Source organism: Theileria parva, chromosome 2, assembly GCF_000165365.1.
Source record: "Theileria parva strain Muguga chromosome 2, complete sequence, whole genome shotgun sequence".
NCBI classification, from domain to species: Eukaryota; Apicomplexa; class Aconoidasida; order Piroplasmida; family Theileriidae; genus Theileria; species Theileria parva.
The window spans coordinates 99,708-113,603 of record NC_007345.1 but is presented as its reverse complement, the minus strand read 5'-3'; the positions used below and the strand labels follow the sequence as shown (position 1 = coordinate 113,603).

Genomic DNA, 13,896 nt, shown 5'->3' with positions numbered 1-13,896 from the left:
TATGGGAAAGAATGTTATGCACAGTATATATTTTTATAATTATTTAGAGAATAAAATAAACTCTTAGTACTTGAAGGAGTATAAATATTGCGTAAATGGTAGTAATAGAGTATTTAGTGTAAATAATGTGTCACCTATCAGTCTCCATTAGATATCACATTTTTCTAAAAAAATGTGTAAAATTCAAAAACTCCTATTATTCTTAAAATAATTTTTGGAATAATAACTTAGTCAAGAAGTGATAAAATTTTCATAAATTTAAAAAAATGTGACTAATTATATATATAGTGTCATGATTGATTTTCCAACCACATATTTTTTTGAGAATTACATTTAGATTTTGTTTTTTTAGTTAAATTATTGTTCATTTTGTTACTAAATTTGTATTTTAGAGATATTGTAAAAAATGAAGTCTGCATTGGTGAAATTATTACTAGTAATAAGCTGTGCCGTATGTAGGAAACCAAAACCAGTTGAACCTAGCCACCCAGTTACACATCATGTTCATCTTGAGGTTCAGACTGATGAGAAGGCCCCAGAGACGCTAATTGTGGGCCTTTACGGAAATTTGGTCCCAAAGACTGTCAATAATTTCATAGCTTTGTGCGAAGGCACTAAAATCGAAGATAAACACTATTCTTATGTCGATTCCGCTTTTCATAGAGTTATTCCTAACTTTATGGTACAGGTAATTTCCTTCTCATCCATTCATCCCTTCCTTTTCTCGTTATTTAGTTTTATAATTTTTTCTAGCCCGATCAACTTTTGATACTTATTTACAATTTTCCTAATTTTGAAATTGTTTTTTACTAGAATTAATCAAATCAGATGATACATAGTTAGTATTAGTTAATTTGTTCGTGTTTGTGATAATAAGTATTATAGGGAGGTGACATTGTTAACAGAAATGGAACAGGATCAATAAGTATTTACGGTGGGACCTTTGAAGATGAAAATTTCAAAGCAAAACATAAAAAAGGAGTCATCGCAATGGCAAACAGAGGTAAAACACCCATACAATCCTCTGGAACCCTTAGTTATACAGATATTTTCTACTCCTTAAATAATTATGAATGTTTAGGACCAAATACTAATGGGTCCCAGTTCTATATAACCACTGTTGCTACGAGTTGGTTAGACGGACGCCACGTTGTGTTTGGGGAGTTGCTTGAAGGCGAGTATACTCTGCAAGCAATTGAGGCCACCGGAACAGACTCTGGAAAACCCTCAGCCCAAACAATCATCAAATCATGTAAAGTAAAGAAGTTGTAAATCACTTAATATACTGTCCATTATGTTCATGAACTTATTTTATTTGCTATAATCTTCGTAATAACCAAATTATTTGAATGTTATGAAAAAATTAAAATATTAGCGTGAGAATAAAATACATAAATAAAAATAAAATATTCATATATAATTATTATATAAAACTTTAGATTATTTGTGGAAATTTTAAAAATAATTTGACAGTTTAAAATGGTAAATAGGCTGAAATTTAAATAATGAGTTGAGTTTTAGGAATAAATCAAGAGAATTATTGTTTAGGCCAGTATCCTTTGTAAGTTAAATGTATACGTTTCCCCTTTTTATTAATAAAATTTGGATCAATATAATCTGTCGGAAGAGGCTGCTCGGGTAAAGTTCCGGGTAAATAAGTGCAAACCACTTCCTGACTATCCAAGTCATAATCTCTGTGGAAAAACACAGAGTCGTCAGAAGGTAAAAGGTGTAAGATGTCCTTCAAGTAAATCGAACTAAATGGGTGTGTGTAGTCGAGAGACGAAACGTCAATTTGAAATGGAGGTGGGATTGTCTTACCAACAACTTCACACTTTATAGTAGGCATCATCAATTCCACATGATATCCTATAGTTATATAATTATCCACAAATTATATATATGAATATAAATAGGAGTAGAGAGTAACAGTAGTGTTAAACCTTTAAGATAAGCTGGAGAAGCAAATAAGCCGGTAATGGTACAAGGTATATTAACTTCTGTTATTCTACCTTCAATATGTCTCTTAAACTTTATAAAGTAAATCACCTTCTCAACAGGATCACTATTAACCTCACTTATTACACACTTCTCAGGAACATTATCATCAGAGTGTTCAGTATGCTGATCCTTACCATCATTTTGAACCAAAAGATTATAGAGTCTACCAGTGAAAAGGTAACTTAGATGTGCATAAGCTTCATCGAAAGCCAATTTTTGAATCAGATGTGATTTAATGCAAATTTTTCTGAGTGGCCCGGAATCAGTGATTAGAGCTGGAACTAAACCCTCAGATAGTAGTTGTTCCTTCTGAACAAATTTTGGCCATGGCAAAACTTCCAAAGTCACGGAAGTGTCACGAGAATGATTAGAGAAGGTGTCAACCAACTCCTTCTTCAAGAGCTCCCAGTGCCTTCTACGCAAAATTCGCTTAAAATACATTAAAACAGAATATTACACTAGATTAATTATCTATATTTGTCTCTCTATCTTATGTAAACCCCAATGTGTAAAGGGTTCAACACAACAATTTACAATTACACAATTCCACACCATTATTTATTTGTATTATTGGAAAGTTTAATAATTATAAATATTTTATCTGTTTATCGGTTCAATTGTCTAGAGAAAGGGAAATTCAGCGAAGTGGTAATTTAAGTAAAATATAAAATAAACTTAAAAACTGACAAAATTTAGTTAAAACAAAAATTAACTCCATGAAAAGTGTAATTGTTTATCTCAGGTGTAATGGAATGGTGATAAAGGGTGTAGAATTGTAGTGATAAGGAGGAGGTAACTCTCGAAACAGTCTAAATTACTCATTTTCCAAAACATCCTTCAAAGCTTTGGCAAATATTTCAACCCTTTTGTTATTTAATTGTGCTATACAAATCCTTGAATTGAAAATTAAGTAAATGTGGTGCTTCTCCCTCAATTTGTGGACTAGTCGTTCGGGTATGTTAAGGTAACAAAACATCCCCTTCTGGTTAATCACGTGTTCCCATCTACCAGGAACCTTGAGCTCGTTTAGACGCTTGTATAGAAGCTCTCGGGCGTTTCTGATGCGCATGTAAGCGCCCCTGAGTTCTTCTAACCACCTCTCCTTTAACGAAGGGGTCCTTAGTATCTTAATTGCTATCTCAGAGTATAAACGAACAGGTGTGCCATGAATTCCTCTTGCCATGTGACGCAGATTAGATAACACATTTTCACGCAACTTTTCATCACGCCTTCCCAAGACCTACACATTCTTCAACAAACATATTACAATTAGCATTTAAATATGGATAAATTAATCGAATAAGTTTGTTTAAAGTAAAACAAAAATAAATATATCTAATCAAGCATAGTTAAGGAATAGCAGGAATCATCTGAAGTGACTCTTACCACGTGCAAACACCCTAGTCTGCCAGAATAAATGGTCATCATTTTGGAAAATGAATGCGATACGAAGAAATCGACCTCTAAGGCAGCAAACATCCTGACAGGGAAGGCATCCTCAACAATATCACCTGAAGCATAACCCTGGTAAGCAATATCCAGAAATGGAATCAGGCCTTTCCTCTTGACCACCTCTCCGATCCTCTCCCACTCTTCCCTGTTCGGGTCCACTCCGCAAGGATTATGTCCAGACACCTGAATCAATAGAATGTCACCTCGTTCCAAAGTTTCGTAATATGATAGTATCCCATCAATGTCCAAGGTCGAGTCAGAAAAGTTGAGGTATTTGTGCTCACAGTATTGTAATCCGACGTTATCAACTATTGTTGGATACCCCACCCAGCAAGGGTTACTGGTATGTGTTCTCTAAAAACATTCTCACTTAGTTATTCTCTGTCGTTACTGGTAAAGACTAATAATATTTAACTAAATAAATAGTAGTGGCGGTGATTAAAAATACGTTGGCAAGTTTGATGTGATATTTGAGTAGTAAAAGCCCGAGAAAAATACCATTTGTGGCAGAGGCAGTGTGTAATGAACATATCCTCTCGCAGAGTAACTTGTACTCGGCCTCGTCAGTGTCTGGAGTCTTAAACAGTAAGTCCCTTGAAACCTCGGAAAAATCTGGATTGCCCAATAAGGGTAGGTATTCCTCCATCTGAGCCTTATCGCTTGCTATCATACCACGAACTTCAGCCACGACACTATACAACCATTTACATAACCTAACCGTACTAACTATATATTATTTAAGCAAACTAATTAGGCCAAAAATAATCAAAAATGGAAATAAAGTTGAGAATTGATAGTTTTACTAATAAATAGGTAAATGTGTGCCCCGAAGTGTGTAATTATTGAAAAGTGGTACTTGAAAACAACGGGTTGACCTTGCTCTGAACGATAGACGCCAAGTGAAAGGTCAAGTTTATCAGGATAGGGATCCGCTCTGGCTAAAGCTGCTGGGCCAAAATTTAAATCCAGTGGTTTATACACCAAATCTTCGAAAAATGAACCCATGTTCCGATATAACACTATTTTCTAACAAAAGAATTATATTCAATATTGTTAGCCCTGTTATTAGTATTGGTCTTGGTGGTAATGCCAGAAATAAGGAATGAAGTTATATGAATGAGGGTGGAATACAGATAAATGGAGAAAAAAATAAATATTGGTGGAAATTGGTAATAATGTGTAAAATGGAAAAATTAACACAAATATCAAACATTAAACATTAAAGGAAAAATCCAAAAACACAGAAATTTTTTTATAATGTGCATAGTGTTGGAATCACTACAATAAACAGAATCAAACTGCATAAAGAATGAATTTTTTAACAATTAATAAGATTATGAGAATAATAATTTTTATAATAATTTTGTAAAAAATATTAGGATTAAGTGGAAAAGGTGAAATGTAAAATAATAAAATTAATTAACGGCTAAAGTAACTAGAGTTGCGTATATTTTTTATGTTTGTGAAGTGGTTGCATGTCAACTACATCACTTGTATCGGCTTCATAATTATCCATTGGTACATTTCCCCATTTACCTACACATTACATGAGTAATCGCTATTTGGTCACCCCTGTAGTATTACAAATATAACATATTATAACTAAATATAGCATAGGGGTATATACTTATGTAATTTCAAAACTAAGTGATACAAATGAATAATTAAGTTAAAAAATGAATAATTAAATAATCAAAGTATGGTAAAATAAGGTTTAACTAGGGCCCATGTCCGGATGAAAATAAATTTCCAGAATCCAAAGCAGTACCTTGTAAAAATAATTGTTTATAGGTTGCATTTCCTAAAGGCCATTTAAGATAATCGCCAGTGTTCCATTTAAACTGCCCCTTGGCAATAATATCGTTGTCAAAGACGTCGTTGACGTCGGGGTCCGGTGGGAAGGGATCCTCACCGTCTGGTAGCGAATAAAGGACTCTAACAAGCATAAAAATCTGATCACACTCTCCACAACGGTATAAAAACCCTTCGCGGCATCGAAACCACAAAGGAACATGTTCGTGTTCACCGCTTCCTCCAGTACATCCAACCACCCTATTACATGTTAACGTTCCTTATCTCCTAACTACGTAACTATATAATATAATAATTAACAGTAATTATTAATAAAGGACTGGAGAATCCAGTCCTGAAGGATAAATAGAGTAGATTGCAAGAGAAATATAGTGTAAGAAACGGAGTACCTTTCAGTCATAACTGAAGGTACCAATACTGGATTTTGTATAGTACCAAAAGGACCGACAAATGGAGACGTTTTCAGATACTCATACAACTCCAACAACCCTAACATATGTTCTGAAGGCTCTGAAACGATCTGCATCCCGAGGTCCCTTGCCAACTGTTTATAGCTCTTTTGAGGAAGTGTATCAGTGTCCATGAGAGTAGATTCTCCTCTTATTCGCCAGTACCAGTAACTTCCAAAGTAGTCCATCTTCTGAGGGTCAGAGTTCATCAAAGTATCAATGTCCTTTGGCATGGTGTCCAGAGGCAGCTCAAAATCGTGCGGTTTAGACCGCTGAAAATGAACATATCCCCTTCTACTCTCCAACAAGGGACCTTTTTGGAAAAAACGACCCCAACTCTGGAAATTAAGTTTAACCAATTTTAACATATTTTCAACAAACCAATTGTAACATTTATATCCATAAGAAAATTAGTTTCATTAATATATTGTGGAAATATCTATTTATCTAATTTCACTCCTTAAAATATGGAGAGTTGTGTTAATAAAATGATAAAAGTATGTGTTGAAACTGGAAAAATCAACTGAAAAATGAAAAATAATTAAAAGAACAAAAATGTGTAGAAGAAACAGGATTAAAAAATAAGAGAAGATTAAATTAAACTAAAAATTAAGATATCTTCTAAATAAAAAGATTTGTTCAGCGATGGGTGGGGTCAATCTATTTATAATTTCAAATCAGATATAATTGTTATAGTAAAATTGTATCAGTATCATTTTCTGTATATTAATTTTTTAATTTTTAATCTGTATCATATTTTCTTAAAATGTATCCAACCGTACAATGCTACACATTTCCCACCTAATTATCTAATACTATCTACCATAACCGTACTATCTATCACTAAGTGACCTAATTTCTCTATTTACCAAAATTTTTGTTAGATTTTAAAACTATATTTTCCCCTTTGTTACTAGTAAAAATCAAGTAGATATATAGATAGTATTGAATAGTGATGATGTAGGGAAGAATTGGATATATTTGATGAGTCTAGTCCTGAGAGTGTTAGCATAGATGGTAACGAATTTGATATTAATCCCCCTGATCCCTCATCTAACTCCGACGACTTAAATAGGCCATCGAATTTAAGAAGCGCCCCTTTTGATCAATCCATTATTACAAGTATAATCCATTACTAGCCGCTGTAATTTTATTAAATAATTATATACTGTCATCTACGATCCATCGTTTTTTACATTTGTTTTCCCATGTAACATTTATTTAACTGAAATTACCTAAGTTTGAAGATATTTAAAGTAGTTGCGAAATAGATAATATTGGAAAATGGTATAGGCAGGGAAATGGATGAGGAAGATGAAGAAGTGGTCGAAGACGTCGATGACGATTTTGAAAACTTTCATGTCGAATTTGGTAATAAATCGGAACAACGCTTAAACTTATTCGCAGAATCATCCCAGCCGTCTCATGTTAGTTCATTATCCAGACAATCACCTCGAACTGAAACTTCACAACCGTCACCTCATCGAACTGAGGCCTCCCAATTTTCACAACGTAGTACACTGTCACGATCGTCACCGCAAACTCAATCATCACAACCAATTTCTCAGTCACAACCTGAATTATTTGATGATTTAGCAAAGGTTACAACTGACACTAATACTGGTAACAATATCGACACAGTTGATACTAATACTGTTGCTCCTCTTGATAAAGATGTTGTAATTGATAAACCTGGGGTATCTGAGACAAGTGTGAGACCAGAATTAAGGGTTAGGAAGAGAGGAAGACCTAAACTTAATAGGGACATATCTTCCCGCCCTAGTATGGTTAGTAAAACGACTTCTCGATCTCCTGTTGCGTCTAAAAGAGCAACTGTTCAGAAAGAGCCCACAAAACCGCCTGTAATGAACCCAGCCCATATAATCTCCGAATATAAAAAGCAGAAGCTGACCAATGACGAGGCATTTGACGCCTTAATCCGATATCGCATTAACAGCATGTTACCGCGTCCGTCGGAGAAGATGCACTATAATAAAGATGGTGAGATCACCATTCCCAAGGGTTACAAGTTCGGTCGAAGCCGTGACTCGACCGGTAAAACCCTGAAACGCCAGGGACTGACCCGCATCGAACGCGAGATTATGGCCTATCAAAAAAGTACACATATGCTCATCCCAAGGGCAATCTTTGCCAGAATCGTTAGAGAAATCGCACAAAATTGGTGGGCCGGTTCAGGACAAATTAGGTTCACCGTAGAGGCCCTAGCTGCTCTTCAAGTAGCTACTGAGGATGAAATCACTAAGCTTCTCGAAATTTCAACAGCTTGTTCACATCATGCCAAGAGAATCACACTCAGAGTAGATGACATGAGACTCGCAAGATTCTGCCGAGGAAGACAAGAATATGAATTTTCCAATATACTACCTTGATCCTTATTTACATATTATACTTATAAGCCAAAATCATCCTTTAAACTCCTTACTGCTCTTTATTCTAACAAGTTTTTTATTGTTAACTTTGGTCTAATTAACTTTCTTCAATTTAGTAATATTTTTGTTCCATGGACTACTTATAAAATACTATACTGATACACTTAGTTATATGCCTTAACCGTGCTGTGTTATATGTATACTATAGACTAAAATGTGTTAGCTATAATATCTAAATCTGTAGTTTAGCCGTATGAGTAGGAATATATTTATAATTAATAAAAGATTAGAGAATGGTAAAGAATTTGAGCCTAAGTCCATAAGATATTAGTAGTGTGGTATATTTAGTATAGTTAGTTGTGGATGACTTTATACGGGCAAAGTCAAGAAAACTAGGGTAAAGTAGTGTTATGTTATGGTTGTTAATTTATCAAGGTCGTCAGTAGCATCAGCTTTTTTGAAATTGAAGAACGAATAAATTTCACTGAGATTGCGGTTTAGAAGATTATCAAACTCATCAACATTAAAGTCAGTAAAATGTGTTTCCGATCTCTTAGCTAAATCCCTTCGAAAATTTCTGAGAATATTTCTCATAAGCAATCGGTCTATTCGTATCTCAGCCTGCGAATTTATTTTGTCACTTATTAAGCTAACTGCATGTTCGTATGGATTACAAGAGCCAGAATCGGTATTAATGTCCGTCAAAAATGCCAGCAAGGTATCTGAAGAAAACATAGAAATTTCACGACGAATATGGTCCATAACAATGCCTAATAATTCAGCAAGTTCAGATTCGTCAATAGTATTAATAATAAATTTTATTAATAAATCCTTCTCCTTCTCATAAAATAAATGATCAGGAGCCCTTTCAACTTGTTCTATCAATCTGGCCCTATCCTCATCAGTAATACAATCTTTGACTATATCATCAAGGATACCCTTGGCTCTATCTTTAGTACTACCACAAAGATAAAATATAATGTTTGAAATTGGAGCGTTTTTAATGCTACTTATTGATTCATCAATATGACTTGAATGACTTGAAAGACTCGAAAATCTTATTACATCAGGATCGTTATAACGCTTCTTAAGCAATAAACGATAAACAGAGTTAAGTTGTGTTTTTAATTCTTGCTCATCCTCGGGAGTGTAGTTAATACGAATAGAATTGGCAAAATCTTCATAGTCAGATTCAACGGATTGATCATCAATTTCTAATTTGTCATTAGGTGAATGTTTTGACTCAATATCACTGGAGATAGGATGAGCTTCAGAGTCTAAGGGTTTTGAAACTAAGTCAGGAGATTCAACGTTCTTGGTATCAGTTTGTTGTTCGAAGTTGAATGAATAAATTTCACTTATTTTCTGGTTTAGATAATCTTCAAAATGTTGATAATAACAATTATAGAAGTAATCTTTTAACCTAAACCAAGTATCGTCGTCCAAATTACCTTCAATGTTTCTCATAACAAATTGATATATTAGTCTCTCTGCATCCAGATTGAAAAAATCGCCAATCAACTCAAAGTCATAATCGTATAAATTACGAGACTCAAGATCTGATTTAACGTGTCTAAAAAATGGTAGCACAATATCTGAAAAATGGATAAAAATGGCATCTTCAACATGACTTTTAAAACGGTCTACCAATTGCTCAAATTCAGATTCGTCAATAGTACGATCAATAAATTTTATTAACAAATCCTTTTCATTGTCACAAATTAGATGGTCGGGAGTCCTTTTAACTTGTTGTATTAATCTAGTCTTATCCTCTTCAGCGGAACAATCTTTGACTATGTCATCAAAAACACGTTTGGCTTTTCCCCAAAAACCACCGCAACGATGATAAAGATTATGTGCTACTGAACCGTTCTGATTGGGAGGTTTAAATTGGTTAATTGATAGTAAACGAGAAGAGAAAGACAAGATGTCAGAATTACTAAAACGCTTCTTGAGCAATAAACGATAAACAGAGTTAAGGTGTGTTTTTAGTTCTTGCTCATCATCAGGAGTGTAGTTAATCGAAATAACTTTAGGAGTATTAGTTACTTTCTGATCATGAGTTTGTGGCTTTTCAGAAACTGAAAGTTTTGACTCAATATCACTGGAAATAGAAGATAATTCTTCAGAGTCTAAGGTTTTTGAATAAAAACCTCCCATGGTTATTTAAGAAACGAAATTTGAGTTAAAGGGAGATCAGGAATATTAAATACTGTTAAATATATTAAAATTTTTATAATTAACATAAATACTCATATCTAAATAAACTGGATCATCAGGAGTTTCAAGATCTAAAGTTGGAAATAGGATAAATAGATCAAGGCAGAGAGTTATAAGTTACTATTGCAATACCTTGGAATAATTTAAAATAGCTATAGCGGATTAATAAATAACTATAGCTATACTGATCCTTGACTTGATCAGGAAAGTATATAATTGGACTGCTACCTAACACTAGTAATACTATACCTTATATACCTATAAAATACATTTTAATAGGATATTAATTATATAAAACATTGTAGAACCAATCATACAGTATCTTAAACGTATTGGTTAACTCTTAAAATCCATTTGAAAAAGTAAATAATTGACATGTGAGATTAGAGCATAGAAAACGATTATAAAAAATACTCCGGAAGTGGTTTCTTTGCAGGAACGCCTCTTTTATCAGGTGGAACAGCTTCAAATTTTTTGAAGTTGCAATTTAAGTTCTCGTCCAACTCCATTATACTTGCGATATTTCCACAACGGTAACAGTAGTTAGGGGCTGACCAAACTGTTATAAGACTTTTGTTAAACCACCATTTATATCCTTCCATCACTAACTGATGGGCCCTTGCGATTGTTTGAATGTTATTCTGGTGGCAGAACTGGCGTACTACATCACCCCCAAAGAGAAAGCCTGCCCCTCTGGGACTAGCACCCCAGCCATCCATTGTCTCAGGGTCTGACCAGAGCAAGTCACACATGGGACCCTCATGAGGAACTTCCTGTTTCCTGTCAAGACACCTTATCTCGTCTATGGTGAGAATTGATGGAGAAAGTCCTCCATGAATACAAAAGAACTGGTTGTCGACAAGGGCTCCTATGGAGAAATAGTCGAATATATCTGTGCAGTAACGCCATACGTTGACGCTTCCATACTTTCTGATACACTCGTCGTAAAACCCATACACCTGTGTAATCTGTCTTGACTCGTGGTTCCCTCTGATAAGGGTTATACGGTCAGGATACCTGACTTTAAAGGAAAGCAATAACAAAAATGTCTCAACTGAGTAGTAACCTCTATCAACAAAATCACCCATAAACAAGTAGTTTGTCTGAGGAATGTCATTTCCAACCTCTAATAACTCTTTAAAATCATAAAATTGGCCATGAATGTCGCCACAAACCTATAGGAAGAATGTTATATCATAACCAATACCTAGAGTACTAACTATTCAACTATATAACTATATAAATAAGTAAAAATATTAGTATGGTAGTACTGTAACTGGAGAATCTACATATTGTATGTTAGATTCCTCGATAAGTATTTCTTTGGCTTTATTACACAGTAATCTGACCTCGTTTTCGCTCAAATATTCACATTTCTTAAGTTGAGCGATATCTCGATCTATATCACTCATTTCACCCTCATTGATCCATATTCTACATTATTAATTTATTTATTAATGACACCAACTCCCCATACGTATGTTTTTATTATTTTAGCAATTACACTAAATTAATTCTAATCAAACTACAACTATCCTCTAAACAATATATAAATAAGTATAAGTTATCCAGGAAAATGTGTGAACTAAAATAGAATTTTTCTCAAAATATAAATAATTGTCCCTATAATTATTATTCTATAATTAACGAATTCACTCTATTAAAATAATTAAATTAACTTCGAAAATACAAAAATTGTACCCAAAATAAATTAAAATAGAATGAAACTAAATATAGGTAAAATCGGATAGAATCAAATATATTGAACAGTATTTAGGTGGTCCTTGGAAGAGATTAGTGTTTGATATTATCAAATTTGTGTAACTGTGTCCTCCATGAACGGTACATTGCTCTGAATTTAGAGGCTGAGACATTTTTTGTGTTTGGAGTTTGAGGATCGTCAGGTCCACGTTCATCCTTAGGCACCATTCTTATATAGTTTTGATAACCCTGTTAAATATTACACTCCCTATCCCCTAACTACTTAACTACATACTTTTAAAAATAGCTAAATTTAACAATTTAATCATAAACCTAGAGAAAAATTGATCAGACTGGAATAAATAGAATATATAACTAAGTATATGTAGGTGTTATGAAGCTAGATGAGATAGGATTGACTAATATGAAAAATACTTTGGTTGCCTTTCCTATAGCGATATCTTTAAGACGACTATAAAAGCGAGTATTGTCATCGTTCAGTAAGGGTTTAGATTTCTTGTTCAGCTCTGTAAGCAGTACCTTAGATATCTCTTCCTTTTCTTTTTTTGACATTTTAATACCGTCCTTAAACTTCTTCGTTGGGTTCATTATCTTTTTCGTCTCCTCGTCATAGTAATTTTCAACACCACTGTTCAAGCGCTTTTCACCTGATTTACACATTTTATCAGGCCCCTTCTGTACACTACTCTTATCACATAAATCTTTTTCCTCACCAGCCTTGTGGTTTAACTGGTTAATCGCGTTCAACGAGTGTTTGTATTTAACACGACTGCTTATACTACCATTATTGTCTTCCTCTCTTAAACTATCATTTACATTACATATCTTATCAACCTTACTACTGTTGACAGTTTCACCAGAGTTAGCACTAACAGGTTTAAAATTAGTGAGGTTAACATTTTTAGGGTTAACATTACTAATGTTAGTTGTATTAGCTGTATACTTTGCTCGTGTCGGTAATGAAGGTTCGGTTGACTTGGTTGAGTTAGTTTTATTGACAAGGTTGGGAGTGTGAGTGGAATTGTTTAGAAAGTTTGCGAATGATTTGGGATTATTATCAGGGGGGAGGTCAGAATTGGTGTAGAGTAATGGTGATAAGAGATCATCGTCCAACACGTTGTTATCTGTGACGGGGTTCTCGACGTTAGTGTTGATGTTAATCTTGTTGAGGTTAAGTTTACTCTCGTGCAACTCAGGGATAGAGTTCTTGTCAATGTAAGAGTCGTTAGGCAAGAACATGAAATGAGACGACTTGCCAAGACCGCCATCAATCAACTTGTTCGAGCAGTCGAGGTAACCCTTGTGAGTGCCATAACGCTCACGTCGTTCCAATAACATCAGTGTTGTACGTCCAAATGATGCACCTATTTCATAATAAAGTCACCGGAATGTGGATTGTATAAACTAATAATAGAATAAACTAGAGTTTACTCGTGACAACAGGTAATAGATGTTTTAGAATATTTAATATATTTCGTGTTTAAAATATATTTACATCCATTTAACTCGTATATTGTATAATTAACTAAGTTAGTATATTTATAAATGATTAGTATACTATTATAATAGCTGAGCACTCCTATCAAGAATAGTTAAAGGCTAAATAAAATTAAATAAGTAAATGAGTAGATTAAATATGAATTTTACATGATTCGCTGCTTGCGACATCGGCCCATTTGTAGGATCCCATTGGTAATGTTTCCTTCTGTTACTATTGTGAGCGAGAGTGACAAATGTGTGAAAAGAGCATTTTAAAATAAAGGTTTAAAAGTGTCCGATAACTGCTTTTAAATCAATTTTAATTCGAATAATTTTAAACTTAATTTTTATCTAATTTTTATCTGTTTGTT

The 13,896-nt window shown here is 33.9% G+C and overlaps 8 protein-coding genes across 8 annotated transcripts; 2 read left to right on the top strand and 6 right to left on the bottom strand.

Annotated features, from left to right (window-relative positions):
- Positions 1-321: 321 nt before the first annotated feature.
- cypB (Peptidyl-prolyl cis-trans isomerase B) lies at positions 322-1,298 on the top strand. Its single transcript, XM_759524.2, has 3 exons — positions 322-688; positions 886-1,003; positions 1,082-1,295. Exons 1-3 carry the CDS (start codon positions 407-409, stop codon positions 1,270-1,272), a joined length of 591 nt encoding a protein of 196 aa, XP_764617.1. The 5' UTR covers positions 322-406; the 3' UTR covers positions 1,273-1,295.
- Positions 1,299-1,423: 125 nt separating this feature from the next.
- TpMuguga_02g00047 (uncharacterized protein) lies at positions 1,424-2,670 on the bottom strand. The gene is made up of 2 exons (XM_759523.2): positions 1,944-2,670; positions 1,424-1,869 (listed from the first exon to the last, which is right to left on the bottom strand). Exons 1-2 carry the CDS (start codon positions 2,440-2,442, stop codon positions 1,538-1,540), a joined length of 831 nt encoding a protein of 276 aa, XP_764616.1. The 5' UTR covers positions 2,443-2,670; the 3' UTR covers positions 1,424-1,537.
- Position 2,671: 1 nt separating this feature from the next.
- Positions 2,672-4,701, bottom strand: aatB (Aminotransferase class I and II family protein). Its single transcript, XM_759522.2, has 4 exons — positions 4,310-4,701; positions 3,902-4,145; positions 3,388-3,807; positions 2,672-3,241 (listed from the first exon to the last, which is right to left on the bottom strand). The coding sequence occupies exons 1-4, from the start codon at positions 4,456-4,458 to the stop codon at positions 2,816-2,818; spliced, it is 1,239 nt and encodes a 412-aa protein (XP_764615.1). The 5' UTR covers positions 4,459-4,701; the 3' UTR covers positions 2,672-2,815.
- Positions 4,702-4,802: 101 nt separating this feature from the next.
- Positions 4,803-6,339, bottom strand: TpMuguga_02g00045 (Cytochrome c oxidase subunit Vb family protein). Its single transcript, XM_759521.2, has 3 exons — positions 5,655-6,339; positions 5,222-5,505; positions 4,803-4,989 (listed from the first exon to the last, which is right to left on the bottom strand). Exons 1-3 carry the CDS (start codon positions 6,080-6,082, stop codon positions 4,889-4,891), a joined length of 813 nt encoding a protein of 270 aa, XP_764614.1. The 5' UTR covers positions 6,083-6,339; the 3' UTR covers positions 4,803-4,888.
- Positions 6,340-6,402: 63 nt separating this feature from the next.
- Positions 6,403-8,229, top strand: CSE4 (Core histone H2A/H2B/H3/H4 family protein). The gene is made up of 3 exons (XM_759520.2): positions 6,403-6,482; positions 6,679-6,836; positions 7,008-8,229. Coding segments are annotated over exons 1-3 (1,257 nt in total). The 5' UTR covers positions 6,403-6,480; the 3' UTR covers positions 8,105-8,229.
- Positions 8,230-8,372: 143 nt separating this feature from the next.
- On the bottom strand, positions 8,373-10,264 carry TpMuguga_02g00043 (uncharacterized protein; the record flags this gene model as incomplete). Its single annotated transcript, XM_759519.2, has 1 exon — positions 8,373-10,264. The coding sequence occupies one exon, from the start codon at positions 10,262-10,264 to the stop codon at positions 8,513-8,515; it is 1,752 nt and encodes a 583-aa protein (XP_764612.1). The 3' UTR covers positions 8,373-8,512.
- Positions 10,265-10,592: 328 nt separating this feature from the next.
- PPX1 (Serine/threonine-protein phosphatase 4 catalytic subunit) lies at positions 10,593-11,902 on the bottom strand. Its single transcript, XM_759518.2, has 2 exons — positions 11,596-11,902; positions 10,593-11,499 (listed from the first exon to the last, which is right to left on the bottom strand). The coding sequence occupies exons 1-2, from the start codon at positions 11,734-11,736 to the stop codon at positions 10,726-10,728; spliced, it is 915 nt and encodes a 304-aa protein (XP_764611.2). The 5' UTR covers positions 11,737-11,902; the 3' UTR covers positions 10,593-10,725.
- Positions 11,903-12,067: 165 nt separating this feature from the next.
- TpMuguga_02g02485 (Histone RNA hairpin-binding protein RNA-binding domain protein) lies at positions 12,068-13,894 on the bottom strand. The gene is made up of 3 exons (XM_759517.2): positions 13,694-13,894; positions 12,461-13,410; positions 12,068-12,274 (listed from the first exon to the last, which is right to left on the bottom strand). Exons 1-3 carry the CDS (start codon positions 13,734-13,736, stop codon positions 12,119-12,121), a joined length of 1,149 nt encoding a protein of 382 aa, XP_764610.2. The 5' UTR covers positions 13,737-13,894; the 3' UTR covers positions 12,068-12,118.
- Positions 13,895-13,896: the final 2 nt, after the last annotated feature.

What these genes read in the sequence shown, in the direction of transcription:
- cypB (XM_759524.2), top strand. Translation starts at nt 407, where the DNA reads ATGAAGTCTGCATTGGTGAAATTATTACTAGTAATAAGCTGTGCCGTA. An exon ending in TTCCTAACTTTATGGTACAG is followed by an intron (nt 689 to 885) that starts GTAATTTCCTTC and finishes TAAGTATTATAG; the next exon opens with GGAGGTGACATTGTTAACAG. An exon ending in CATCGCAATGGCAAACAGAG is followed by an intron (nt 1,004 to 1,081) that starts GTAAAACACCCA and finishes ATGAATGTTTAG; the next exon opens with GACCAAATACTAATGGGTCC.
- TpMuguga_02g00047 (XM_759523.2), bottom strand. Translation starts at nt 2,442, where the DNA reads ATGTATTTTAAGCGAATTTTGCGTAGAAGGCACTGGGAGCTCTTGAAG. An exon ending in TTCTCCAGCTTATCTTAAAG is followed by an intron (nt 1,870 to 1,943) that starts GTTTAACACTAC and finishes ATATAACTATAG; the next exon opens with GATATCATGTGGAATTGATG.
- aatB (XM_759522.2), bottom strand. Translation starts at nt 4,458, where the DNA reads ATGGGTTCATTTTTCGAAGATTTGGTGTATAAACCACTGGATTTAAAT. An exon ending in GGTCAACCCGTTGTTTTCAA is followed by an intron (nt 4,146 to 4,309) that starts GTACCACTTTTC and finishes ATGGTTGTATAG; the next exon opens with TGTCGTGGCTGAAGTTCGTG. An exon ending in ATCACATCAAACTTGCCAAC is followed by an intron (nt 3,808 to 3,901) that starts GTATTTTTAATC and finishes GAATGTTTTTAG; the next exon opens with AGAACACATACCAGTAACCC.
- TpMuguga_02g00045 (XM_759521.2), bottom strand. Translation starts at nt 6,082, where the DNA reads ATGTTAAAATTGGTTAAACTTAATTTCCAGAGTTGGGGTCGTTTTTTC. An exon ending in CCTTCAGTTATGACTGAAAG is followed by an intron (nt 5,506 to 5,654) that starts GTACTCCGTTTC and finishes AACATGTAATAG; the next exon opens with GGTGGTTGGATGTACTGGAG. An exon ending in TAAACAATTATTTTTACAAG is followed by an intron (nt 4,990 to 5,221) that starts GTACTGCTTTGG and finishes TGTAATGTGTAG; the next exon opens with GTAAATGGGGAAATGTACCA.
- CSE4 (XM_759520.2), top strand. An exon ending in TGATCAATCCATTATTACAA is followed by an intron (nt 6,837 to 7,007) that starts GTATAATCCATT and finishes AAAATGGTATAG; the next exon opens with GCAGGGAAATGGATGAGGAA.
- PPX1 (XM_759518.2), bottom strand. Translation starts at nt 11,736, where the DNA reads ATGAGTGATATAGATCGAGATATCGCTCAACTTAAGAAATGTGAATAT. An exon ending in ATGTAGATTCTCCAGTTACA is followed by an intron (nt 11,500 to 11,595) that starts GTACTACCATAC and finishes TTCTTCCTATAG; the next exon opens with GTTTGTGGCGACATTCATGG.
- TpMuguga_02g02485 (XM_759517.2), bottom strand. Translation starts at nt 13,736, where the DNA reads ATGGGATCCTACAAATGGGCCGATGTCGCAAGCAGCGAATCAT. An exon ending in TGTCGCAAGCAGCGAATCAT is followed by an intron (nt 13,411 to 13,693) that starts GTAAAATTCATA and finishes ATTATGAAATAG; the next exon opens with GTGCATCATTTGGACGTACA. An exon ending in CTATAGGAAAGGCAACCAAA is followed by an intron (nt 12,275 to 12,460) that starts GTATTTTTCATA and finishes AATATTTAACAG; the next exon opens with GGTTATCAAAACTATATAAG.